The 26300-nt window shown below is 43.7% G+C and overlaps 1 protein-coding gene across 4 annotated transcripts in view; it reads left to right on the forward strand.

The window, feature by feature from the left end:
• The window catches only part of mboat1 (membrane bound O-acyltransferase domain containing 1), a 198105-nt gene extending 178294 nt beyond the window's left edge, over positions 1-19811 (forward strand). For all 4 annotated transcript variants that reach the window (XM_068057027.1, XM_068057037.1, XM_068057055.1 and 1 more), the window contains 2 exons: positions 13795-13946; positions 18547-19811. In XM_068057027.1, the coding sequence (XP_067913128.1) occupies positions 13795-13946; positions 18547-18712 (318 nt within the window). In that variant the 3' untranslated portion in view covers positions 18713-19811. The remainder of the gene's footprint in view (positions 1-13794; positions 13947-18546) is intronic.
• The last annotated feature ends 6489 nt before the right edge of the window (positions 19812-26300 follow it).

Consider the following 26300-nt stretch of genomic DNA (forward strand, 5'->3'; position numbering starts at 1 on the left):
TAAAGTTCCCTAATTTGCCGTAGCCAACTCGCGCCTCATACCTTCGTAGTTTATTTAGATTCGGGACCCTAGTTTTGGATTCAACTACTTCACTCTCCATCTTAATTAAGAATTCTATCATGTTATGGTCGCTTCTCCCCAAGGGGCCCTGCACAACAAGATTGTTAATTAATCCTTTCTCATTGCACAATACCCAGTCTAGGATAGCATGTTCTCTAGTTGGTTCCTCAATGTATTGGTCCAAAAAACCATCACGTACCCACTCCAGGAAATCCTCCTCCACTGTATTATTGATGATTTGTTTTAACCAATCTATATGTAGATTAAACTCACCCATGATTACAATTGTACCCTTATTGCATGCATCTCTAATTTCCTGTTTAATGTCATCTCTTACATCTCCACTACTGTTTGGGGGCCAATAGACAACCCCAACCAATATTTTCTGCCCCTTGATGTTTCTTTGCTCTACCCATACAGATTCCACATCATTATTTTCCGAGCCAATATCCTTCCTCACTATTGCATTGATTTCCTCCTTTACTAACAACGCTACCCCACCTCCTTTCCCTTTTTGCCTGTCCTTCCTAAATATTGAATACCCCTGGCTGTGCAGTTCCCATCCTTGGTCACTGCATCCACGTATCCGTAATCACAACTATGTCATAACCGTTTATATCTATTTGCGCTGTTAATTCATCTGCTTTATTGCGAATGCTCCGCACATTAAGACACAATGCTTTTAGACTTGTCTTTTTCACTTTATTAGTCATCTTAGCTTTATTTTGCACTATGGCCCCATTTATTTCTCGCCCTTATTTTCTCTGCCTTCCACTTTTGCTTCTTACCCTTATCCTGGATGGTGTCGAGCTTCTTGAAGTTTTTTTAGTTTGAAAAGTTTGATCTCTGTGCACAAGTTTCATTGTCAAGGTTGTGTTTCTGAAGCTCAAAATTAAACCCTCCCACAGCCCTTTGCACAGCCACCACCGTTGTTACTGCATCAAGCTGGCGTGGTTTACAATGTTGACAGCAAATTAGAATTTGAGGTGGCAATAAACTCTGAATTGAAGTGAATTTGAAGCATTGCACTCGGGGAACTCCGAGGCTTCAAAGGGTCATGGCAATGTTTTTTTTTATTGTGTTGAGGAATTGGTATTTGGGTCACTGAAGTGCAAAGACTGCACTTTACACTTGGTAAACAAAAACCCATTACAGCATTGGGACTTATGGAGCTTATAAGATAACAGAAAGGGCAGATTGTTCAAGGTAGGATATTTTTCCCCTTTTCACATTTGTGTTTTTTAAGTATACAAACAGCTATTATTGAGCGTAGTCTTTAGTTACTAATTGATGTAAAAACTTGAGTTTTCAACTTTGACTATAAGGTATTCCTGGAGAGTTGTTTGTGTGATGTCTGCAAATGTTATTATATTTACTTTACAAAGGTTGGGTCCCCTATCGTTGAGTATTTTTGCACGTGGTTTCATACCAGCAGCTGTTTGAGATTCTGAGAACCAGGAGGCCACCTGTGAGCAGGTGAAGAAGGGAAAACTGAGGGTAGGGAAAAGGTGAAACCGAAAGTTGGGGAGGAATTCTCAGAGGGGTAACTAGAGGTGGGAGGAGCTTTGATTCCACCAGTAACTAATAGTAACTCACGGCATCGCACCAATAACAGCAACAGTAGTAATATTCAAGATTCCTCTAAGATCCCAATGGTAATATAAAAATTCACAGATAGTCTACATGTAACCGGTAGGGGTAGGTATAATATCTATATCTGGGTGCAGTCAAATGTTTCAGTGGATGCCATTTTTAACAGTCGCCATCTCTGTCCACCCTAACTCCTTGGACTCTGATTTGGGATCAGGTCCTATGTGAAGGTGACAACTCTGAATGGGAGCTTCAGTCACAGCATGGGAGCAGATAAATAAAGCCTGAGGATCGCGGCCTTCACCACTTACCTTCCGGGAGAAGAGCGGACCTGTGGGAGGAGCACAGACCGGGGAGCAGATAAATCAAGTCCGAGGATCGTGGCCTACGCCACTTACCTTCCAGGAGAGCAGTGGACCTGCGGGAGGAGCCCACATGCGTCCCGAGTTTGAAAAAATGTAACCGTGACATCACAGGAAAGCCGTAAGTTGATTGTTTGGTGAGTAACTGCTATTAGTGTGTGTGTAAAGAGTTGGTGAGTATGCTGCTGTTCGGGAGTGTATGTAAAGAGGTGGAGAGCAGAAAAAAAAGGTTAAAAAATAAAAATTTTAAATGAGGTTTAACTAGCTTGATTAACTTCCTTATAAATAATAAAAAAGAAAATGCTAGTTGAAGGAAAGTAAGAAGCTGTTGAATGTTCTGTTTTACCTGTAAGTAGTAAGGTTTCTCAGTATTGGGGTTTAAATTAGTATTGTAAGTGGTTGGTGCATAGAGGCATTCATTAAAAATAACTTAAAATAATTAGTGAAGTAAAACTTATTAAGGATGGCAGGGCAGGGAATGTGTTGCAGCTGTAGTATATGGAACTGGTGGACACCACTGTGATCCAAGGCAACCACATCTGTAGTAAGTGTCAGCGGTTCAAGGAACTTCAGCTCAGAGTTTATGAGTTGGAGGCTGAGCAAAGGACGCTGCAATGCATCAGGGAGGGGGAAAGTTAAGTGAACTCATTGTTCTGGCAGGCAGTTACACTGCTTAGGCTAGGGTCATGATTTGGTCAGTGGTCAGGGACAAGGGATTGTGACTGCGAGTGAGGCAGGTAAGGGGAGCGAGAAGGTACAGGTGGAGGACCCTTAACCCTTGCAATTGTCCAACAGGTTTGAGGTTCTTGAAGCTTATAGAGATGAGAGGGGGGACTGTTGGGTGGATGAGCAAACTGACCATGGCACCATGATGCAGGAAGCCATTCAAGTGGAGGGAGTAAATAGGAATGTAGTGGTAGTAGGGGCCACTATAGTCAGGGGGACAGACACAGTTCTCTGCAGCCGAGAGCGTGAGTCCAGAAGGCTGTGTTGCTTGTCCAGTACCAGGGTTTGGGACATCTGCTCGGGTCTGGAGAGGAACTTGCAATGGGAGGGGGAGGATCCCATTGTCATGATCCATGTGGGTACCAATGACATAGGTAGGACTAGGAGAGAGGTTCTGTTTAGGGATTATGAGCAGCTCGGGTCTAAATTAAAAAGCAGAACCGCAAAGGTAGTAATTTCTGGGTTACTATCTGAGCTACGAGCAAATTGGCATGGGTTAAGTGAGATTAGAGAGTTAAATGCATGGCTGAAAGACTGGTGTGGGAGAATTGGGTTTCGATACATGGGGCACTGGCACCAGTACTGGGAAAAGTGGGAATTGTACCGTTAGGACAGTCTTCTCCTGAACCATGTTGGACCGGTGTTCTGGCGAGTTGTATAACCAGGGCAATGGAGAGGGCTTTCAACTTAATAGTGGGGGGGGGGGGGCGGGATCAAATGAGGGGAGATGTGGTAAATTAAAGGGAAGGTCAAGGCAATTATGCAGGGTAGCAACATGGGTAGTAATAACCAGAGTGTGGCAGAAAGGGACAGAGAGTACAAACTTAAGAGTGCACCAGCAGATAAGGCCAGTGCTGGCAAAAATGGTAAAAAGACAGAACTGAAAGCTCTGTATTTGCGTGTAGCGTTTGTAGCAAAATGGATGAATTGTTCGCACAAATAGAAATAATTATGTTTGATCTGATAGCTATTTCAGAGACGTGGTTGCAAGGTGACCGTGGCTGGGATTTGAATATTCAAGGGTATTTGACATTTCAGAGGGACAGGGAGACAGGAAGAGGTGGTGGGGTAGTTTTGTTAATTAATGGTGAAATTAGTACTGTAGTGAGAGAAGACCTTAGTTCAAAAGATCAAGATGGAGAATCAGTTCGGGTAGAGACAAGAAATAGCAAAAGAAATAAGTCACTTGTTGAAGTAGTTTTTAGGTCCCCTAACAGTAGCTACACTGTAGGACAGAGTATGCAGGAAGAAATAATGGGGACTTGTAACAAAGGTACTGCAATAATCATGGGTGCTTTTAATCCACATATAGATTGGACGATTCAGATTGGCAAAGGTAGCATGGAAGATGATTCGGAACAATTTCTTAGAGCAGTATGTTCTCGTGCCAACCAGGGAGCAGGCCATTCTCGACCTGTTAATCTGCAATGAGACACGATTAATTAATGACCTCATAGTAAAGGAGCCTCTAGGCAACAGTGATCATCGCATGATAGAATTTCACATTCAGTTTAGGGTGAGAAGTGTGGGTTTAAGACTAGTGTTTTAAACTTAAATACAGGCAATTACAAGGGTATGAAGATAGAGTTGGCCAAAGTGAACTGGGAAATTAGATTTAAAGATAGGACAGTACATACGAATTAGGAGCAGGAGTAGGCCACGAGGCCCTTCGAACCTGCTCCGCCATTCAATACGTTCATGGCTGAACTGATTACTCCACATTTCCACCTCCCCCTGATAACCTTCCACCCCCTTGCTTATCAAGAATCTGTCTACCCCTGCCTTAAAAATATTCAAAGACTCTGTTTCCACCACCTTTTGAGGAAGAGAATTCCAAAGACTCACGACCCTCAGAAAAAAAAAATTCTCCTCATCTGTCTTAAATGGGCGACCCCTTATTTTTAAACAGTGACCCCTAGTTCTAGATTCTCCCACAAAGGAAAACATCCTTTCCACAGCCACCCTGTCAAGACCCCTCAGGATCTTATATGTTTCAATCAAGTCACCTCTTACTCTTCTAAATTCCAGTGGATACAAGCCGAGCCTGTCCAATCTTTCCTCATAAGACAGCCCGCTCATTCCAGGTATTAGTCTAGTAAACGTTCTCTGTACTACCTCCAATGCATTTACATCCTTCCTTAAATAAGGCGACCAGTACTGTAATCAGTACTCCAGATGTGGTCTCACCAATGCTGTATAAGTGAAACATAGCCTCTCTACTTTTGTTTACAATTCCCCTCGCGATAAACAATAACATTCTATTAGCTTTCCTGAGTATGTGCTGTACCTGCATACTAACCTTTTGTGATTCATGCACTAGGACACCCAGATCCCTCTGCATCTCTGAGCTCTGCAATCTCTCACCATTTAGATAATATGCTTTTTTATTCTTCCTCCCAACGTTGTCAATTTTCCACATTATACTCCATTTGCCAGATCTTTGCCCACTCATTTAATCTACCTATATCCCTTTGTAGCCTACTTATGTCCTCTTCACAACTTACTTTCCTACCTGTCTTTGTGTCATCAGCCAATTTAGCAACCATACCTAGGGTCCCTTCATCTAAGTCATTTATATGAATTGTAGAAAGTTGAGGCCCCATCACAGATCTCTATGGCACACCACTCGTTATATGTTGCCAACCAGAAAATGACACATTTATGCCTATTCTGTTTCCTGTTAGCTAGCCAATCTTCTATCCATTCTAACATGTTACCCCCTACGCCATGAGCTTTTATTTTCTGAAATAAGCTTTGATGTGGCACCTTATCAAATGCCTTCTGGAAATCTAAGTACAGTACATCCACCGGCCTTTATCCACAGCACATGTAACTCTCTCAAAGAACTCCAATAATGATTTCCCTTTCACAAAACCATGCTGACTCTGCCTGATCACCTTGAATTTTTCTAAATGCCCTGCTGTAACGTCTTTAATAATAGCTTCTAACATTTTCTCTAAGACAGACGTTAAGCTAACTGGCCAGTAATTTTCTGTCTCCCTCACTTTTTGAATAAACGAGTTACATTCACTATTTTCCAATCTAATGGAGCCTTCCCCGAATCTAGGGAATTTTGGAAAATTAAAACTAAAGCATCAACTATCTCACTGGCCACTTCTTTTGACACCCTAGGATGAAGTTCATCAGGACCCGGGGACTTGTCAGCCTGCAGCTCCAACAGTTTGTTCAGTACCACTTCCCTGGTGATTGTAATTTTCTTCAGTTCCTCCCTCCATTCCATTTCCTGACTTACAGCTAATACTGGGATGTTACTTGTATCCTCAGTAGTGAAGCCCAATGCAAAATATCTATTCAATTCAACTGTCATCTCCTTATTATCCATTAATAATTCCCCAGACTCACTTTCTATAGGACCAATGCTCACTTTGTTAACTTTTTAAAATATCTATAGAAACTCTTACTATCTGTCTTTATATTTCTAGCTAGCTTTCTCTCATACTCTTGCTTTACCTTCCTTCTCAATCTTTTCGTCATTCTTTGCTGTTTTTTATATTCTGTCCAATCTTCTGACCTGCATCCCATCTTTGCGCAATTATAGTCTTTTTCTTTGATACTATCTTTAACTGTTTTAGTTAACCACGGATGGCGGGACCCACCCTTAGAATTTTTCTTTCTAGTTGAAATGTATCTATTCTGTGTATTCTGAAATATCCCCTTAAATGTCTGCCACTGCATTTCTATTGACCTATCCCTTAACCTAATTTGCCAGTTCATTTTAGCAAGCTCTGCTTTCATGCCCTCATAATTGGCCTGATTTATGTTTAAAATACTAGTCTTGGACCCACTCTTCTCTCCCTCAAGCTGAATGTAAATTTGAAGCATATTAAGATCGTTGCTACTTAGGGGTGCCTTAACTGTGAGGTCATTAATTAATCCCGTCTCATTGCACAATATCAAGTCTAGTATAGCCTGCTCTCTGGTTGGCTCCAGAACATATTGTTCCAAGAAATTATCCCGAAACATTCTATGTACTCATCTAGGCTACCTCCGCCCATCTGATTTCCAGTCTATATGTAGGTTAAAATCCCCCATAATTATTGCAGTACCTTTCTGACAAGCTGCCATTATTTCTTCTTTTATACCCCGTCCTACAGTGTGGTTAATGTTAGGTGGTCTATACAGCACTCCCACAAGACAGTAGAGAAGCAGTGGAAGACATTTAAGAAAATATTTCATAACTCTCAGCAAACATATATTCCAGTGAGAAAGAAAGACTCTAGGATAAGGATGCACAATCCGTAGCTAACTAAGGAAGTTAAAGATAGTATCAAATTGAAAGAAAAAGTGTACAGCTCTGTGAAGATTAGCGGTAGATCAGAAAATTGGACAGATTTTAAAAACCAGCTAAGCATGACTAAAAAAAAATGCGAAAAATCAGAATATGAGAGAAAGCCAGCTAGAAATATAAAAACAGTAAGAGTTTCTCCAAGTTTTTAAAAAGGGAAAGAGTATCTCAAGTGAGCATTGGGCCTCTAGTGAGAGTGTATGGGGAATTAATAATGGGTAACAGAGAAATGACAGAAGCATTGAACAGGTATTTTGTTGGTCTTCACTGACACAAAAACATCCCAAAGGTACTTGAAAAACAAAAGATAGAAGGGAAGGAAGAACTTGAAACAATCACAGTCACCAGGGAAAAGATACTGGGAAAATGATTACAGCTAAAGGCTGATAAGTCCCCAGGACCTGATGGCCTGCATCCACGGGTCTTAGAAGAAGTGGCTGCAGAGATAATGGATGCATTAGTTGTAATCTTCCAAAATTCCCTAGATTCTGGAAGGGTCTCAGCAGATTGGAAAATAGCTAATGTAACACCTCTGTTCAAGAAAGGAGGGAAATCGAAAGCAGGAAACTTATAGGCCAGTTAGCCTAACATCTGTCATAGGGAAAATGCTAGAATCTATTATTAAGGAGGTTATCGCAGGACATTTCGACAATCATAATGCAATCAGGGAGAGTCAACGCGGTTTTGTGAAAGGGAAATCATATTGGACTAATTTATTAGAGTTATTTGAGGAAATGACAAGAATCATGGATAAAGGGGAACCTGTAGATGTAGCATATTTGGATTTCCAGATGGTATTTGATAAAGTGCCAAATCTACAGATTACTACACAAAATAAGAGTTCATGGTGTAGGGGGTAGCATATTAGCATGGATAGAGGATTGGTTAGCTGACAGGAAGCAGAGAGTAGGGATAAATGGTTCATTTTTGGGTTGGCGGCAGTACAGAGGGATCTGGGTGTCCTGGTACATTAATCACAAAAAGGTAGTATGCAGGTACAGCAAGTGATTAGGAAGGCCAATTCGATTCACTCCACGTGATATCAAGAAACAGCTGAAGGCACTGAATTTGGGGCCCTGGCAACATTCCGGAAATAGCGTTGAAGACTTGTGCTCCAGAACTGGCTGTTCCCTTAGCCAAGCTGTTCCAGTACAGTCACAACACTGGCATCTACCTGACAATGTGAAAAATTGTCCAGGTATATCCTGTACACAAAAAGCGGGACAAATCCAATCCAGCCAATTACTGCCCCATCAGTCTACTCTCATTCTTCAGCAAAGTGATGGAAGGTGTCGTTGACAGTGGTACTCTGTAATAACCTGCTCACTGACGCTCAGTTTGGGTTCTGCCAGGGCCACTCAGCTCCTTTCCCCATTACAGCCTTGGTCCAAACATGGGCAAAAGAGCTTAATTCCAGAGGTGAGGTGAGAGTGACTGCCCTTGACATCAAGGCAGCATTTGACCGATTTTGGCATCAAGGAGCCCGAGAAAAGCTGGCGTCAATGGGAATCAGGGGAAAACTCTCCACTGGTTGGAATCATACCTAGTGCAAATGAAGAAGGTTGTGGTTGTTGGAGATCAATCATCTCAGTCCCAGGACATCACTGCAGGACTTCTTCAGGGTAGTGTCCTATGCCCAACCATCTTAGCTGCTTCATCAATGACATTCCCTCCATCATAAGGTCAGAAGTGGGCATGTTTGCTGATGATTGCACAGTGTTCACCATTCGCAACTCCTCAGATACTGAAGTAGTACATGTCCATATGCAGCAAGACCTGGACAACATTCAGACTTGGGCTGATAAATGGCAAGTTACATTCGTGCCACACTAGTGCCAGGCAAAGAACATGTCCAACAAGAGAGAATCCAATCATCCCTCCCCTTGACATCCAATGGCATTACCATCATTGAATCCCCCACTATCAACATCCTAGGGGTTACCATTGAGCAGAAACTGAACTGAACTGGACCAGCCATGTAAGTGCTGTGGCTGCCAGAGCAGGTCAGAGGCTGGGAATTCTGTGACGGGTAACTCACCTCCTGACTCCCCAAAGACTGTTCACCATCTCCAAGGCATAAGTCAGGAGTGTGATGGAATACCCTCCACTTGCCTGGTTGTGTGTAGCTCCAGCAACACTTAAGATTCTCGACACCATCCAGGACAAAGCTTGATCGGCACCCCATCCACCACCTTCAACATTCACTCCCTCCACCATTGACGCACAGTGGCAACAGTGTGTACCATCTACAAGATGCACTGCAGCAACTCACCAAGGCTCCTTCGACAGCACTTTCCAAACCTGCAACCTCTACCAGCTGGCAGCAGATGCATGGGAATGCCACCAGCTGCAAGTTCCCCTCCAAGCCACACAGCATCCTGGCTTGGAACTATATTGCCGTTCCTTCACTGTCACTGGATCAAAATCTTGAAACTCCCTTCCTAACAGCACTGAGGGTGTACTTACCTCCTTCTTCTTAGGCAGTCCCTCGGGAACGAGGATGACTTTCTTCCACTCCAGGGTTGTGGGTCCTTAGGTGACTGAATAGTCCAATTCTGGATCTGCACACTCTCACAGGTGGGGCAGGTGGTGTTCGGTGTGGTGAGTGAATGGGATGCTCGAAATTCCGAACTCTCCTTCTGCTTTTTGCGCTTGGTCGCTGCTTGGGCATGTCGACATTGTTCGAACTGGCTGGCAGCGTCACGGATGCTTCTCCATTTTGGGTGGGCTCAGGCAAGAGATCCCCACGAATCGGTGGAGATGTCATTTTTTTTCAGGGAGGCTTTAAGGCCATACTTGTAGTGTTTCCTCTGCCCTCCTGGTAGCCTCTTGCCGTGACGGAGCTTGGAGTCGAAAGCTTGTTTTCGGGGTCTTGTGTCAAGCATGCGAATGATGTGGCCCGCCCAGTGTAACTGACTAGCCATGACCAGTGTCTCGATACTGGGGTTGTTGGCCTGAGAGAGGACACTGATATTGGAGTGTCTGGTCTGCCACTGAATTTGCAGGATCTTATGGAGGTACCGCTGGTGATATCTCTCCAGGGCTATGAAACGTCTGCTGTACAGTGTCTATGTTTTCGACACATACAGAAGAGCAGGTAACACTGCAGCCCTGTATACCATGAGCTTGGTGCCAGGTCTGAGGTCTTTGTCATCAAACACTTTTTTTCCTCAGACGACCGAAGGCTGCGCTGGCACACTGGAGGCGATGCTGAGTTTCATTGTAAGTGTCTGCCCTTGCTGAGAGGAGGGTGTACCAACACCACATGGACTGTAGCAGTTTAAGAAGGTGGCCCTCCACCAGCTTTTGAGGGTAGTTCGTGTTGGGTAATAAACGCTGGCCTAGCCAGTGATGTCCACATCCCGTGAAAGAATTTTAAAAATTCGAATGTTGTCATTTATTGCTAGGGAAATAGAATATAAAAGTAGGGAAGTTTTGCTACAGCTGTGCAGGACCTTAGTAAGACCACATCTGGATTACTGTGTACAGTTTTGGTCTCTTTACTTAAGAAAGGATAAAATTGCATTGGAAGCAGTTCAGAGAAGGTTCACTCAGCTGATTCCTGGGATGAAGGGGTTATCTTATGAGGAAAGGTTGAGCAGGTTGGACCTATACCCATTGGAGTTTAGAAGAATGAGAGGTGATCTTATTGAAGCGTAGAAGATCCTGAGTGGACTTGACTGGGTGGATGCTGGAAGGATGTTTACACTTATGGGGGAGACTAGAACTAGTGGACACAGTTTAACATTAAGGGGTCTCCCGTTTGAGACAGAAATGAAGAGAATTTTTTTTCTCTGAGGTTCGTTAGTCCGTGGAATTCACTTCCTCAGAGAGTAGTAGAGGCTGTGTCATTGAATATATTCAAGGCTGAGTTAGGTAGATTCTTGATAGACAAGGGAGTCAAGTGTTATGGGGGGCAGACAGGGATGTGGAGTTGAGACCGCATCCAGATCAGCCATGATATCAAATGACGGAGCAGGCTCGAGGGGCCAAATGGCCTACTCCAGCTCCTAATTCATATGTTTATATGTAGCTGACCTCTATTTGGACTTCACACATCAGAACTGGGCAGCACAGACTAACTGGAACCAGACCAAGAGAATAGGGCAGTGTGCTCAGCGTTTAGTGCACTTCTCACAGGGCATGTGTCCTAAAATGAGCTCAGAACCACTCAATAAAGGAGAATTTTCATAGAATGATGGAAATTACAGAACAGAAGAGATCATTTGGCCCCTTGTGTTGGCCCTCTCTCCTGTAACCCAATCTCCACACCTGCCCCCCACCCCATCCCAACCTCGCCTTTCCCTTTCTAAGTACTTATCACATTCTCTTTTCAACACTTCTCGTCTGTGCCTCAGTGGCCACTTGTGGTAAAGCGTTCCATGGTCTAAAAATGCCAAATGTAAAAAACCCTCCTTCTTCCTGCCTCCTTGGTTTTTTCCAGTGAGAATCCTCAATCTTCGACCCCTTGTTCACCATTTTCCTGCAAGTGGAAACAATCTTTCACTATTTACCCGATGTAGAGTCCCCTGGTTTCACTCACCCCTTTATTGGCTGCTGCTCCCGCTCGCCATATTATGGCTCCCAAATCTGCATGAAATGCTGGACCCTCACCCACCCCATTCCCCAATCTCCCTCTCTGCCCCCACCTAATTCTCAGTCTCCCTTCCACCAGTTCCCCGGCTCCTCTTTGCACTGCTCCTCCCACCAAATGCCCTTGGTCACTCACACTTCCAACCCAGTCCTGCACCTCTTTCTGCTCCATTCGTCTGTGTGTGTGTGTGTGTGTCTCTCTCTGTCTCCCATCCCCCACCCACTGCCCCCCTCTCCCCCCCCCCCCCTCCCCCGGCCTCCAGACTCTCACCTGTTTCTCCACCAGCTGCTCCACTTTCCAGACCGCCCATGCACTCCGCTCCTCCCACCCACCCCAAGTGGGACTATCTCTCTGTTGGTGGGGGTTGACGCCATCAAGCCCGAGCCTTCTCTGTGGCAGGAACAAGGGATGTCACAGAAAAGGTGGTGGAGCAGAAAGGTGGGGAGGTGGGGTTAATGAAGTGGGAAATTTAAAGGGGCAAGTTCCCCGGGGCTGCCAGCAGCAGTGCCTGGGAGACTCATCCCGGGCAACTCTCGTGCAATCAGGGAGGATTGCCAACATTAATAAAAATGTAATGCTGGAAATAATTGGCAAGTTAGCCAGCTTCTGTATAACAGAAAGATGAGATAGTATTTCAGGCGTAGTGCAAGTGCCTTTGTCAGAGTTCAATCCTTATGTCGAAATTTTAATTCTTGTTGACAGCTAAGTCTAATGTATACTGCTTCAGTTTCAGTGGAGCAGGCAAGTCATCCATATGGGCACAATACACAAAGTGATTGCGTCTCTCTTTGGCTTGTACAGTTGCCATTGTTAGTTTGGGCTAAACCTGACAGCGATTGTAAGGGAACAGTCATGAAGACCTTTCATCCCTTTTTAAAAAAAAATCCTGGGTGACTTTCAAATGACTTCTGACATGGCGATGTGGGTGTTACCACTAAGCCATAGCTAACCCTTTGCTATGGGTGTATTATTACCCAGGTTGGGCTATTATGTACATTTTATTTGTTTTCCTTTGCTATGTAGAGAGATGCCACTGTCTACACTGATTATTACGTCCCCACTTGGGAGCTGGGTCGAGTCTGGGTTTGATTCTATTCCATGGCATTGGGTGTTTGTACTCCAAAGCTCAGTGTTACTGTCTTTTAGGGTTGCCAACCCTCCAGGATTGCCTTGGAGTCTCCAGGAATTGAAAGTTAAACTCTTGGACATTGTTGCCGGATATCTAGGAGAAAAATCATAGGGGCATTAAAAATGTTTTCATTATTTTTGAACACTTCCCTTTATTCTGAAAATATTGAAGATGGAAGAAGAAGGCTGTTTGACAAGGCAGGGCAGTTGAAGGTAGGAGGTTATGTGATGAGAATTTAGCAACTCTAAGGTATATGTGTGTTGTGCAGCCATTTAGTTTGTCTGGCATAAAAAGTTATTGGCCTAAGTGGCCATTTTGACATATGTACTCTGAAATAATCTTTGAAGTCATAGAGTTATTATGACATAGAAGAAGGCCATTTGGCCCATTGAGTCCATGCTGGCTCTCTGTAGAGCAATCCAATTCATCCCATTCCCCCGTTCTATCCCCGTAGCCCTGCAAGTTTATTTTCCTCAAGTGCCCATCCGATTTCCTTTTAAAATCCAGAGCTTCACCACTTCCACCACCCTCATAGACAGCAGGTTCCAGGTCATTACCACTCACTGTGCGAAAAAAAAAGGATCTTCCTCACATCCCCCCCACCCCTGCATCGCTTTCCCAAAAAATTGTGTCCTAGTTTTTCTGTGATCAGCTAGTAGGAACAGCTTTTCTTTGTCTACCATATTTAAACTTGTCATAATCTTGTGCACCTCTATCAGATCTCCCTTCAATCTCCTCTGCTGTAAGTCCTTGAGCTTGGAACATGTACAAATCAGTACTGTACCCTTTCTGTTTTTATTTTAGACTACCAGCATCTGTGGTACAGATCTGTACCCAAGTCTTCTGAACCCACCAATCCTGCACCCCAGTATTACATACAGCTCAAAATAGCCTTTGCATACACAACTTAAGTTTGGAAGGGTAGAATCTATGACTGTACAGCCAACTTTTTTTTTTAAAAAGTACTTTTATTTTTGTTGTATCTTGTGCTCAGTCTTTGCTTGTTTGCTTTTTTCTTGCCCTTTAGATGAGGAGCAACTTCAGACATTACTTCCTTTCTTCCAAGACGATGAAAGTTGGCTACGATATTGTCACTTGGGCTTCTACCCAACTGGCTCTCTGCTATATCGTAACACCTTTCCTCCTCCTGGCTACAGAACCCAGTATCAAATTCTACAAGTAAGTGGACCTACTCTCTGATTTTGTTTGTCTACAAGCAGCAAAAAAAGCATTGAAATTAATCAAAAATTGTACCTGCAAATATTTTTATATGGGGAGATTTTATTCCTCTTCTACGTTCTTCCCAAAGAAATGCACATATGAGAGTTTGGCTGCTAGAATGGCCAGCCTCCTTGTTATTCCTTGAATGATATGGTTGAGTTTAGTTCAAAATAAATTTGGAATAACCTAGACAAATGAACAGCTCAACTTTGCATTCTTATTGTTCTCGGGACGTGGATGGAGTTGACAATGTAAAGGGATTATCTATCCCTAGTTGCCCTCAGAAAATGGTGGTGAGCCGCCTTGCAATGTTCTTACAACTGTGTGTTTTTTTTAATGAGCTCCACCCATCCACTTCAGAGAGCTTTAAGAATCAACCAAATAGTGGGAGACTGGAATTACATGCAGCCTGTCAGTGTGGCTGTTCCTTTCCTTGAAGGATATTCGCGAATTGGCAGGGTTTTCTGGTAATGTGCAGTACTTTGTTTGGAACTGAGCAGCACGGATCAAGTAAGTTCTAGATTCTGTTCTGGTATGTACAGACCTCAACTGGAATAGTGGTGGATTTACTACAATTTAACAAAGTGTCCCTGGACTAGGAAAGGATAGAGTTTTGTTGGCTTTGCCTGGCACCTTGATCACTGTTAAGCTCGTGTGTTATTGTCTGACGAGGGCAAGATCAAGCTTAGGTTCAATAGCTAATCAATGCTGAGTCATCTGGAGCAGTTAGGGTGTACAATTGGCTGCTGCACTTTTGGGATTTTAAAAAAAAAAGGTTGAATTTTGTTGATGCTCCTGAGATTAAATTACAATGAGAGATCATACAAACTAGGATTGTATTCCCAGGAATTTAGAAGATTAATCTGGGATTTGAATGGAGTTTTCAAAATATTAAGATGAACAGATAACGTAGAAAGTGAGAAACTATTTCTGCTGGTTGAGGAATCTAGAACCAGGGTACATTAGAAGTTAGAGCTAGGGTTTTCCGGAATTAAATAAAAACAGAAAATACTGGAAATATTCAACAGGTCTGGCAGCATCTGTGGAGAGAGAGAGACAGAGTTAGTGGTTCGGGTTGATGACCTTCCTGTTTTTATTTCCGATTTCCAGCATCTGTGGTATTTTGCTCTTTCAGGAGTGAAATTAGAAAATACTTTTTATGCATAAAGTGCAGTAGAAATTTGGAACACTCTTCTGCAGTGGCAATTGATAAAACGTTAATTTTTAATCTGACATTAATAGACTTGTGTTAATCAAAAGTCATTGTCACAGAATATCCAGCTTCTGACCTGCTCAATTTGGGTTCTGCTAGGACCTCTCAGCTCCAGTATTTATGTGAGTCATTCAGTTATGTTTCTGGTTAATGATGACCTCCAGGATGTTGATGAAGGAAGTTTCAGCAATGGTAATGCTGGTGAATGTCAAGGGGAGGTGGTTAGACTCTCTCTTGTCGAAGATGGTTATTGCCTGCACTTGTGTGGCACAAATGTTAATTGCCACTTATTAGCCCATGAATGAATGTTGTCCAGGTCTTGCTGCATGCAAGGACTGACCACTTCATAATCTGAGGTGTTGTGAATGGAACTGATCACTGCAATCAGCAAATATGCCCACTTCTAACCTTATAATGGAGGCAAGGTCATTGATTAAGCAGCTGAAGATGGTTGGGCCGAGGACACTACGCTGAGGAATTCCAGCAGTGATGTCCTGGGTCTGGGTTGATTGGTCTCCAACAACAACAACCATCTTCCTTTGTGCTAGGTATGACTCCAGCCAGTCAAGAGTTTTACTCTAGTTCCCATTGATTTAAATTTTACTAGTGCTCCTTGATGCACATTCAGTCAGATACTGTCTTGATGCCCGGGGCAGTCACTCACCTCACCTCTGGAATTCAGCTCCTTTTGTCCTTGTTTGGACCACGGCTGTAATGAAGACTGGAGCTGAGAGGTCCTAGCAGAACCCAAATTGAGCATTGGTGAGCGGGTTATTGGTGAGTAAGTGCCGCTTAATAACACTGTTAGCGACACCTTCTATCACTGCTGATTTGAGAGTAGACTGATGGGGCAGTAATAGCTGGCTTGGAGTTGTCCTGCTTTTTGTGATCAGGATATACCTGGACAATTTTCCACATTGTTGGGTAGATTGTAGCTGTGTTGAAACAGTTTGGCTAAGGGATGACTAGTTTTGGGGCATATGGCTTCAGTACTACAGCCGGGATGCTTTTGGGCACTGTGACCTTGGCCCTGTGCTCAGCTGTTGCTTGATATAATTGGAGTGAATGAAATTGGCTAAAGACTGGCTTCCATGATAGTGGGAATTTCAGGAGGAGGCCAACATGGACCATCCAGAAGATGGTTACAATCTGTTCATCCTCGTCTTTTGCACTGATGTGCTGCACTCTGCCATCATGGATGAGCGTTAATGGACCCTCATCCTGTGGTTATTTAATTGTCAACCCCCACTCATGATTGGATGTGGCAGGACTGCACAGTTTCAGTCTGATCTGTTAGATGTGAGATCACACAGCTCTGTCTACAGCATACCCGTTGTCCAGTGTTGTAGCTTCACCAGGTTGGTACCTCATTTTTAGGTATGCCTGGTGCTGCTCCTCATATGCTCTTCTACACTCTTCATTGAACTAGGTTTGATTTCCTGGCTTGATGGTAATGGTAGAGTGAGGAATATGCCAGGCCATGAGGTTATAAATTGTGGTAGACTACAATTTTGCTGCTGATGGCCCACAGTGCCTCATCAAACTACAGCACCTTCCTACCATCACCCTCGTAGTAAAGGCCTGCTCGGGTCTGCAAATGAAATCCGACCCGAGCCCGACTCGGCCCGAGGCCTTCCATTCTTTCCTGAACATGACCTGACCTGACCATCAGTGAACCTACCTTCCGCTTTTCACTTTGTTCCTTACCTGCACAAGCTTAAAATAACTGTAGCAAAACCACCTTTAAAATCCAAAAAGTAAATTAATGTTGAAGTCACTGACCTGAGGTTGTGATGGAGCATGTCCAATCTGGCCCAACCCAACCCGAGCCCGGAAGTGCGACCCGACCCGATCTGAAACTGACACGTGTCGTCGGGTCCCGTCCGGTTCGGGTCGGGTAGCAGGTCTTTGCCTCATAGTTCTCAGTGGAAATCTTCCCCACCCCAAGAGGATTTTTAATTCAGATGGAAGATGAAAGTTCATGGTAATGCAGTAACAATCCCATATATGTAGCAAGTAGACTAACACTTCATCTCTACTGTACAGCCTTGTGGGAGCTGTTTGCAGTTTGTACAAGAGAATGTAAGTTGCAGGACAGCTGTAAACAATTTAACTGCTTCACAGGCAAGTAATAGATTTGCGTTTCTGTCCCATTTTCAACTATGAACTGTGCTGTGATGACAGCTGTGTATCTCTGCCCATTTAGAGCAAAGTGGCCTGGATAAAATAACAATGCTAGGTGGGAGCGTGAGTGAATTGCCAGTTCTGCCTTGTATACCAGATAGCTCTGCTGTCTGCCTGACTTCTTGGGAGAAGACTGTTGTTGGAGAATATAGAATATTTATTTTTGATGTGGCTTGATGTGATTGTGAGACATCCCAGGGAATGCAGTGTTCCAAGTTCATTTCTAACTTAATTTAGAATTCAACAGACAAAATAAAATCTCTACACATAACTCATTCGTAAACATTCAGAATTGGCTGCTCTTCAAGTTTTCTGGCTAAAAGATTTGGCATTTGAAAAGAAAAACCGAGCCCTTAGATAACCACAGCTCACTTTCAACTGAGCCAGATGTTCCAGTTTTGGCCAGAGATGGGCCTCGTAACAGCTGCCAGATGTAACCCTCTGAGAATTGGAGTACTGTTCAGGATCAAACCGAAAAATTAACTTGTATTTTTTTGTTGATTTCTGCATCTGTTCTGTGCTCCAATTTTGTTTTTATAGTTTTCATTTCATACCTATTTTTTCCATCTATATATTAATGGGATGTACCTAGTTTTCTCCAGTCCTGTCCTGAAGGTGCTGGGGTATAATCCCACAGCTGTAAGAAAATCTCTGGTATCTCACCCAGGTGGCAATATGTGAATCCCGACAGTGGATAATTAAACTGTAAAGCACAGCCCATTTCTGCCCTTGCTTGACATCTGCTTGTGCATTTTCCAATGGGGATGAGGAGAAGTCATTGGGTCATGATTAGGAACAGAAATCCTGGCTGATCATTTTTTTTTCCAGTCTCTTGCAACTTAGCACCTGCTTGTGATTAAGGTAGACTGACTCGAAGCGAAGGCCATTTGAGCTCAGTACCTTCCCACATGGTGCATTTGCAAGATCTAGGTCACAAGTCTGATGTATGGCAATGAAGTGTTTCATGGCTATTCTAGAAATTTCTTTTGTAGCATTGATCTTTTAAATCTTCAAAAAAATCCTCAAGTGGAATCCTCTGGTACATCACTAAAACAGCAGGATTGTTGTAGTGCGTGAAATCTGAATGATGTTATGTTGGGCCATTTGGTTTTGTGTTGTAGAAGGTGCACACTGAATAAGTTCTCTCATTTTATTTTGAAGGTCAATGTATTTTCACTTTCACATTCTTTGTGTCCTTGTCCTACCTGTTCTGGCAATCAAGAAGCGGAAGAGTGTTGAAAAGATAGCACAAATTGATCCAACCTCCTTGAAGGCCAACTCCTCCAACCCAGCCTCCAATCGCCAGCAGCCCAAGAAGAAGCAGTAGTGACTCGGCATAAATGAAGTATTTTGGAAGTGAGATATGTAAAAGAAAAACTGTTAGCGACGGGTGGGGGTGCGGAATGTGACGGGAAACAAAAGAACCAGTGATTTGTATCCGGGTGGTCTTAATCTCCGGAGTGTCCAACTGAAGATTTAATGAATGAAATGGTTTAATGAAGTATACATTTGTTTAATGTACAGAGATCCTTGTATTGAACAGACACTTGTAGCTGACTCTAGCTGCAATGATTGAGCCTGGAGTCAGTTGGGTTCCTGTAGAATGCAGGCATTGCTGTCATTTGCTAACTTGTTGAGGTTTTTTCCCTCAAAATATAATTGTCCCATGAATTTTTGGACACTTTGATTGTGAATGGTATGTGTATATGTGCTGACCTTTCATCAGCTACCAGAGAATTGCTGGTGAAGTCTTGAAGTTGAGTAATGGTTCAAGATATTATTTGACTAGATTGTTAAAATACTAATGCTGTTGCTATAAAACCTATCGTTTCCCATTGTTATTTGAAGCTGATCTGCCATATTTTGTATAACCTTTGCCCTTGTCGGGTGACATTTTTGCCCCCTACCAACAAGGCAATCGTGTCATTGGTTTTCCTTTCCTTAGCAAGCAGTTAAGCACAAGGTCACAAATTCCAACCTGTGGATTTGTAATTTGATAATCTCTGAGCCTTGGGGCTCTAAGTGGTTGGTTTTGACTGGTTATAATACTTGGGGATAAAAAGGCTGACTGTTCCGAGGAAGGTGCGTCTCCCTTCTGCACCCATCTTTCGCCTTAATCAGAAGCCGTCAGCTTAGAAAAGGGGAGTGCATTTGGAAAATGATCATCCAGTATAATTGCGGTGGCATTGAAGAATAAGAGCTAACTGAATAGAGCGATTGAGTTCTGGGTGAATAGTTCCACAGATTGTACTAAATATGAAGTCACCAAACTTGCAATAATTCAGTGTTCTGTTTTGTTTGTAAAATTTTCGATGAAACCAAATCCACTTGTAAGAGCATTACGCATGGGTATGCAAATAGATTTTATAATTTTAGAAAACTTGATGTTGCTAATAATTTTTTATATATTAAAACTATTTATTTTATTTAGTGCCCAAAGCCTTGCTTATTGCAGCTGACAATGTGTATGTTTATCTAGGTCTTTTGCAGGGGTGATGAGGGAACTGGAGTTTTGAAGGCACATTAATTTCTATGTGCAAAAGGGGGAAACATTGAAAATTTGCTTTCCTCTTCCCTGTATGATGAAATAACGTGCTGACTAAAGCCTTCATGGATCCTTGAAAGAGTAACTGTAGCAATCTCATTTAGTTTGGTATTAGGTTAAAATTAGATACACTACAGGAGTGTGGCCTATTTGGTGAATGAAGAGCAATATTTTGTAATAATGTCTTATTGATATTATAAATGGACTTGAAACCCTCTGATGAAGATGTCCTGTGACCATTGTAGTAATGAAGCATCACTGACTAAAACTACTAGTATTACATGCTTAGTACCAGAAAAATAATCCTGTCTTGAGTTTGGGACTATCCATTGGTTGGTCCCTGTGAAAAGTGGATCTGAAGATATTTGGCTCATTGCCCCTCCCCCAACAAAAAACATTCAGTAGAACGGGCTTTGCTGTCCATCAAACTGTCCTGTGGCAGCAAAGTATTTCCTGGCTGTGCTGGAAACTTATTTTGCCAGAAAGTTCTGTATTATAGCAGTGATCTTTTACATCTTCTGAGAATTGCTCCTAAGTGTTTGACCAATGCAATTGAATACTTGCAATGGAAAGTGTTCTATCCTCATCATTAACATCACTCACTGTAATGGATTAAAAAGGTGATTTTTTTTGTATCCAAGTAAAGCAGCCCTTTAGAAAAGTGTTTTGAATTATTTTTGTAAATTACTATTTTGGTATTTCTTTAATTCAGGAAGTCTAAAAAGGCATCCCTGATGCAGCTGCAAGGTAATAGGTGTCACGTTGACACTACCTTCTTAGTGATCTAAGGTGTTCCCAAATGTGTCCCAGTCACCTTGTCTCTTTTTTCCTTCTCTGTACTAGTGGAGTGCTGCGCTGTCTGAGGACTAGACATTAAACCATGCCCCCATTTGCCCACACAGGTGGACGTAAACGAACCTCTGCCATTATGTTGAAGAGTAGGTGAGTTCGCTGCAGTGTCCTGGCGAATATTAATCTCTCAACCAACCTCAAACAGATGATCTGATCATTTTCTGATCTCAGTGCCGTTTGTTGGTCCTTGCTGTGTGCAAATTGGCTGCCGAATTTCCTACATGACAACAGTGACTACATTTCAAAAGTACTTCATTGTAAAATGCTTTAGGATGCATGAAAGGCAGTATATACATGCTGTTATGACCAGGTGAGGAAGGGGTCTCAGGCTGCCCTTTCGCCCCTTCTCTGGTTTGACCACAGTAGGGTTTATTCTTATAACACATTGATTTAGCTTACTACCTCAGTGAGCCCTTGCTCACTGTTCCTCAAATATAATTACAGATGAACCAATCAGACAGGTTTTCTTGAGTTTAAACAAGAAAGATGTAAGTTACTCTAAACCGTTCAAAATTACTGTTACAATCAGGTGAGAAAGGTGTCTAGGGGTATTTCTCAGCCTTCACCTGGTCTCATTGTAATAGGGTTTTAATTTTAAACACACCATGTTTTGAGCTCCCCCTTGGTGAATCCTTGTTCACTGCTTTCTAATTATAAGGCACAGAAATGAGCACAACCAGACTTCCTTAGGTTTAACGAAGAAAAGTGAAATTTATTGAAACTTAAACTCTAATTCGGTTAACGCCTACGGATACACGCTGCGCCCCATGCTAGCATGCATACGCAATGTGCACATGCAAATAGAGACAAAAAAGAGCAGAAGAAAAATAGAGAGATTTGAGGCAATCTCTGAAGAGGCGTTTTTGTTACTGTGCTTCGAGCTCGCTGTAGTCCTTGCTTGTATGTTGATCTTGCTTTTCGTTGGGGCCCAGTATTTTTCCTGAACCTTGTTTACTGAAGGAGACTTTTCTTTCTTGGGGTTTATATGTCTTCAATGGTTTCCGAAGCTGGTGAGAGAGATGAGAGCAGACAGGGGAGAGGTCTTTTCAGTCCAGGAGAAAACAGCTTTTTCAGTTTTAAAACTGTGGTAAGTTCAAATTCAAAAACCTCCAACAGCCCGTTAGTCATCTGACTAAACTGGTCTGACCACATCTGTTTGTGTATTCAGCCATTTTAGCAGTTAACCTGGAATGCTAGCTTCTCCACCTTCAATGTCTGGTAATCAGAGGCCCATTGTGGATTAAATTAGAGCAGGGAGTGGCCCCTTTGTCTTTTCCAAGTGCTGTCTGTTACTGTGCAAATGTTTTTCCAGTCAAGGGTCTGGTGGTGTTTTTTAAAAACAAGTTCTTTCTTTATTCCAGTAACAGTTTAAAAATCAATGTTCATGTGGCAAAATTAATGTGTCTTATTCTTGGCAGGTGGGGGCCTGCATGACATTACTAAAATACGCGCTGCATCCATGCTCACATTCATATGAGAGGCGCACACACACAAATAGATACAGAGGGGGAAAAGATTTGGAAGGTTGAAGTAAAGTCCGTAATAAATGGAATTCAAATACTGAGTTTCAGTATCCTTGGTTGAAGTTAAAGTCTTGAAGTCCTCACTGGGCCATGTGCACAATTTGGGCTTGCTTCTCTGGTTCCGGAAGGCCAAAGAGAGGCTTTATCCATCCTCTTAGTTGTTGCCTGTGAGGGTCTGTAGATTTAAGGTTTAGCTTCAGTCGAGGCTCCTCTGGGACTTTGCTGGAGAGGGAGACAGGAGAGATATTCCTTCCTTGTAGTTCCGTTACTTGTCTGTCTTCTCAGGTACAATTCACAAACTCAGAGTTGCATAGGCAGGTATGTCATGTGACCACCTTTGTTTGAAAATACAAGTTTCTGGAAGGTCTTTTGAAATTCAAAGTTCTTCAGACATACATGGGGGCAGGGTGGGGGAGGGGGGGTGGTGGTGGTGGGGAGAGATTTGGCTCTTTCAAAGTTAAAGGGTGTTGATGGTTTTTGATGACCTCTATTGACAAAGACCATTCTAGGTAATTGAATCAGAGCGTGCCCCTATTGTTCAAGCTAGATTGGGTAATTACCTCTGTCTCCCAGCCCACCTTTGGCTTCCCATATGCAAATTATGTGTGGCCATCTTTAGCTGTTCTGTTTTTTTAAAAGTTATTTGTAATCAAGACCAGTAAAACGTCACAGGTAATGTTCCATATGACAAAATTAATATTTTCCATTTGGAATGTGGGATTTCCGTCACAATGCAAATTCTTTTTCATTTTCACTATCGGTAATCTTGGTTTTGAAAACTGGCAATTTGTTGGGAATTTGGTGTTGCTGTGCAACAGTTTAATGTTACAGTTGCAGTTTTGTTACAAGTAAAGTGTAGACAGATAATTTAATGATCCAGCTTGAATTTCTTTTCTTGCAAGTCCAACTCTCCAGATTTTGAGATTATTGAGTTGCTGCCCAACATTAAAGTCGCATCAAGCATCTTTCTCTTTCTCTCTCTTTCTCTTTTTACACTCCTTTTCACGCTCCTTGCTCTCTGCCTCTCTCTGTCTCTCATGTGCTCTCTGTCTGTCCTCTCTCTCTCTCTCTCACCTTTTCTCGCTCCTTGCTCTCTGTCTCTCACGCTCTCTCGTTGTCTCGCCCAGGCTCCGCCTCTCTGTCTCGCCCAGGCTCCACCTCTCTGTCACGCCCTCGTCCGCGCTGCGCCTCATGCTGCGCTGCGCCTCACGCCCTCAAACGCGCTGCGCCTCACGCCCTCGCCCGCGCTGCGCCTCACTCCCTCGCCCGCTCTGCGCCTCACTCCCGCTCTGCGCCTCACTCCCTCGCCCGCGCTGCGCCTCACTCCCTCGCCCGCGCTGCGCCTCACTCCCTCGCCCGCGCTGCGCCTCACTCCCTCGCCCGCGCTGCGCCTCACTCCCTCGCCCGCGCTGCGCCTCACTCCCTCGCCCGCGCTGCGCCTCACTCCCTCGCCCGCGCTGCGCCTCACTCCCTCGCCCGCGCTGCGCCTCACTCCCGCGCTGCGCCTCACTCCCTCGCCCGCGCCTCACGCCCGCGCCTCGCTCCCTCGCCCGCGCCTCGCTCCCTCGCCCGCGCCTCGCTCCCTGGACTGCGCCTCGCTCCCTCCCCTCCCCTTCCTCTCCCCCCCGCGCTCTCCCCGCACAGGCAGGTCTCTCTGTCTCTCTGTCTCTGTCTGTCTCTCTCTCTGTCTCTGCCTCTCTCTCTCTGCCTCTCTGTCTCTGCCTCTCTCTCTCTGCCTCTCTCTCTCTGCCTCTCTGTCTCTGCCTCTCTGTCTCTGCCTCTCTGTCTCTGCCTCTCTGTCTCTTTCTCTGTCTCTGTCTCTCTCTGTGTCTGTCTGTCTCTCTCTCTTTCTTTCTCTGTCTCTGTCTCTCTCTTTCTCTCTCACTGTCTCTCTCAATATTTGTGTCATCTGCAAAGTACTGTGGTATGTCTTTGATTAAGGCATTAGTCTGATTCTGTGACCTGGAAGTACTTACAAATAGTACCATCATAAACAGGGATAAAAGTACTGAATCATTTCTGCAACAAGTTCATGGGCTTTTGTGTTTAAGCATTGAACTAGAGCAGGCCACAGTGGGGTTGGTCCTGAATGATATTTTCAATCTCCATTGACTGACTTGTACTGTGACTGCATTTGGTCATCAGGGATCACCTCGTTCATTCAAGTTGGCTTCCCACATGTGGAAATGTTTTTTTAATTCTTTCACGGGATGTGGGCATTGCCCATCCCTAAATGCTCCCGGAAGCAACAATTAGTTTTTCCAAAAATAGAAAAAGCTGGTAATACTTAAGTCAGGCAGCAACGATGCAGAGGACATTCTGTTTCAGGTGTGTACCCTTTGTTCTAACAAAATGTACATTATTTGATCGCTCCACAGATGCTGATTGACATGCTGTTTGTTTCCAGTCTTTTCTGGTAGTTTCAGATTTCTAGCACCTGTATCTGTTATGCTTTTTACTTATTAGTCTTGACGGGGCTGTTCTCTGGGATGCCTGACTTGTGTGCATACCAGTGGCACTTTTGTGCTTTTGGCTCTCATGCAACATTACTATTGGTGTTTGTAGTACTACAATTTTAGGTATGTTTTTGACTTTATTCATTCATGGGATGTGAGCGTTGTTAACAAGGCCAACGTTTATTGCCCATCCCTCATTGCCTTTGAGAAATCGGTGGTGAACTGTCTTCTTGAACCGCTGCAGTCGGTGTGGTGTAGGTAAACACACTGTGCTGTTTGGCAGGAATTTCCAGGATTTTGACCCAGCGACAATGAGGAGCACTACATATTTAAGTCAGAATGGTGTGTGGCTTGGTGAGGAACTTGGAGGTGGTGGTGTTCACTTGCACCTGCTGCCCTTGTTCTTCTCAGTGATAGAGGTCACTCGTTTGTGAGGTGCTTTTCAAGAAGCCTTCGTAAGTTATTGCTCTGCATCATATAAATGGTACACACTACAGCCACAGTGCACAGGTGGGGGAGGGAGTGAAAGTTTATGGTGGTGGATGGGATGCCACTCAAACAGGCTGTTTTCTCCTGGATGGTGTCGAGCTTCCTGAGTGTTGGAGCTGCACTCATTAGGCAAGTGGAGAGTATTCCATCACACTTCTGACTTGTATCTTGTAGATGATGAACAGGCTTTGGGGAGTCAGGAGGTGATTCACTTGCCACAGGATACTCAGCCTCCTACCTGCTCTTGAAACCACGTTATTTATGTGGCTGGTCCAGTTAAGTTTCTGGTCAATGGTGACCCCAGGATGTTGCTGGGTGGGGGGTGGGAGGGAGGGGGGGGGGGGGGGAGGAATTTGATGGTAACGCTGTTGAATATCAAAGGGAGGTGATTAGACTTTCTCTTGTTGAAGATGGTCATTGTCTGGCAATTGTGTGGTGCCAATGTTATTTGCCATTGATTAGCCTTAACCTGAATGTTGTTCTGTGATTGATGAAGCAGCTGAAGATGGTTGGGCCAAGGACACTGCCCTAGGAACTCCTGCAGTGAAGTCCTGGGTCTGAGATGGTTGGTCACCAACAACCACAGCCATCTTCCTTTGTACCAGGTATGACTCTAGCCTTTGGAGAGTTTTGCCATGATTCTCATCGACTTCAGTTTTGCTCGGGCTCCTGTTGGGTTACATTTAGTTCTGCGCCTCATTTTTAGGTATGCCTGGTGTTGCTCCTGCATGTTCTTCGCTTCTCGTTGAGCCCGTGTTGGTCTCCCAGTTGAAGGTAATGGTAGAGTGAGAGATATTCTGGGCCATGAGGTTACAGATTGTGGTGGGATACAGTTCTGTTGTTGATGGCCTCATGGATGTCCAGTTTTGAGCTGCTATGTTTGTTCTGAATCCGCCCATTTAGCATGATGGAGGGTGCTCCAGAGTGAAGATGAGACTTGATCTCTACAAGCACTATGCGGTGGTCACTCCTAACAATACAGCATAGACAAATGCATCTGCAACAGGTAGATTGGTGAGGTCAAGGTCAAGTAGGTTTTGCCATCTTGTT

The sequence above is a fragment of the Heterodontus francisci genome, chromosome 2 (assembly GCF_036365525.1).
Source record: "Heterodontus francisci isolate sHetFra1 chromosome 2, sHetFra1.hap1, whole genome shotgun sequence".
Lineage (NCBI taxonomy): Eukaryota > Metazoa > Chordata > Chondrichthyes > Heterodontiformes > Heterodontidae > Heterodontus > Heterodontus francisci.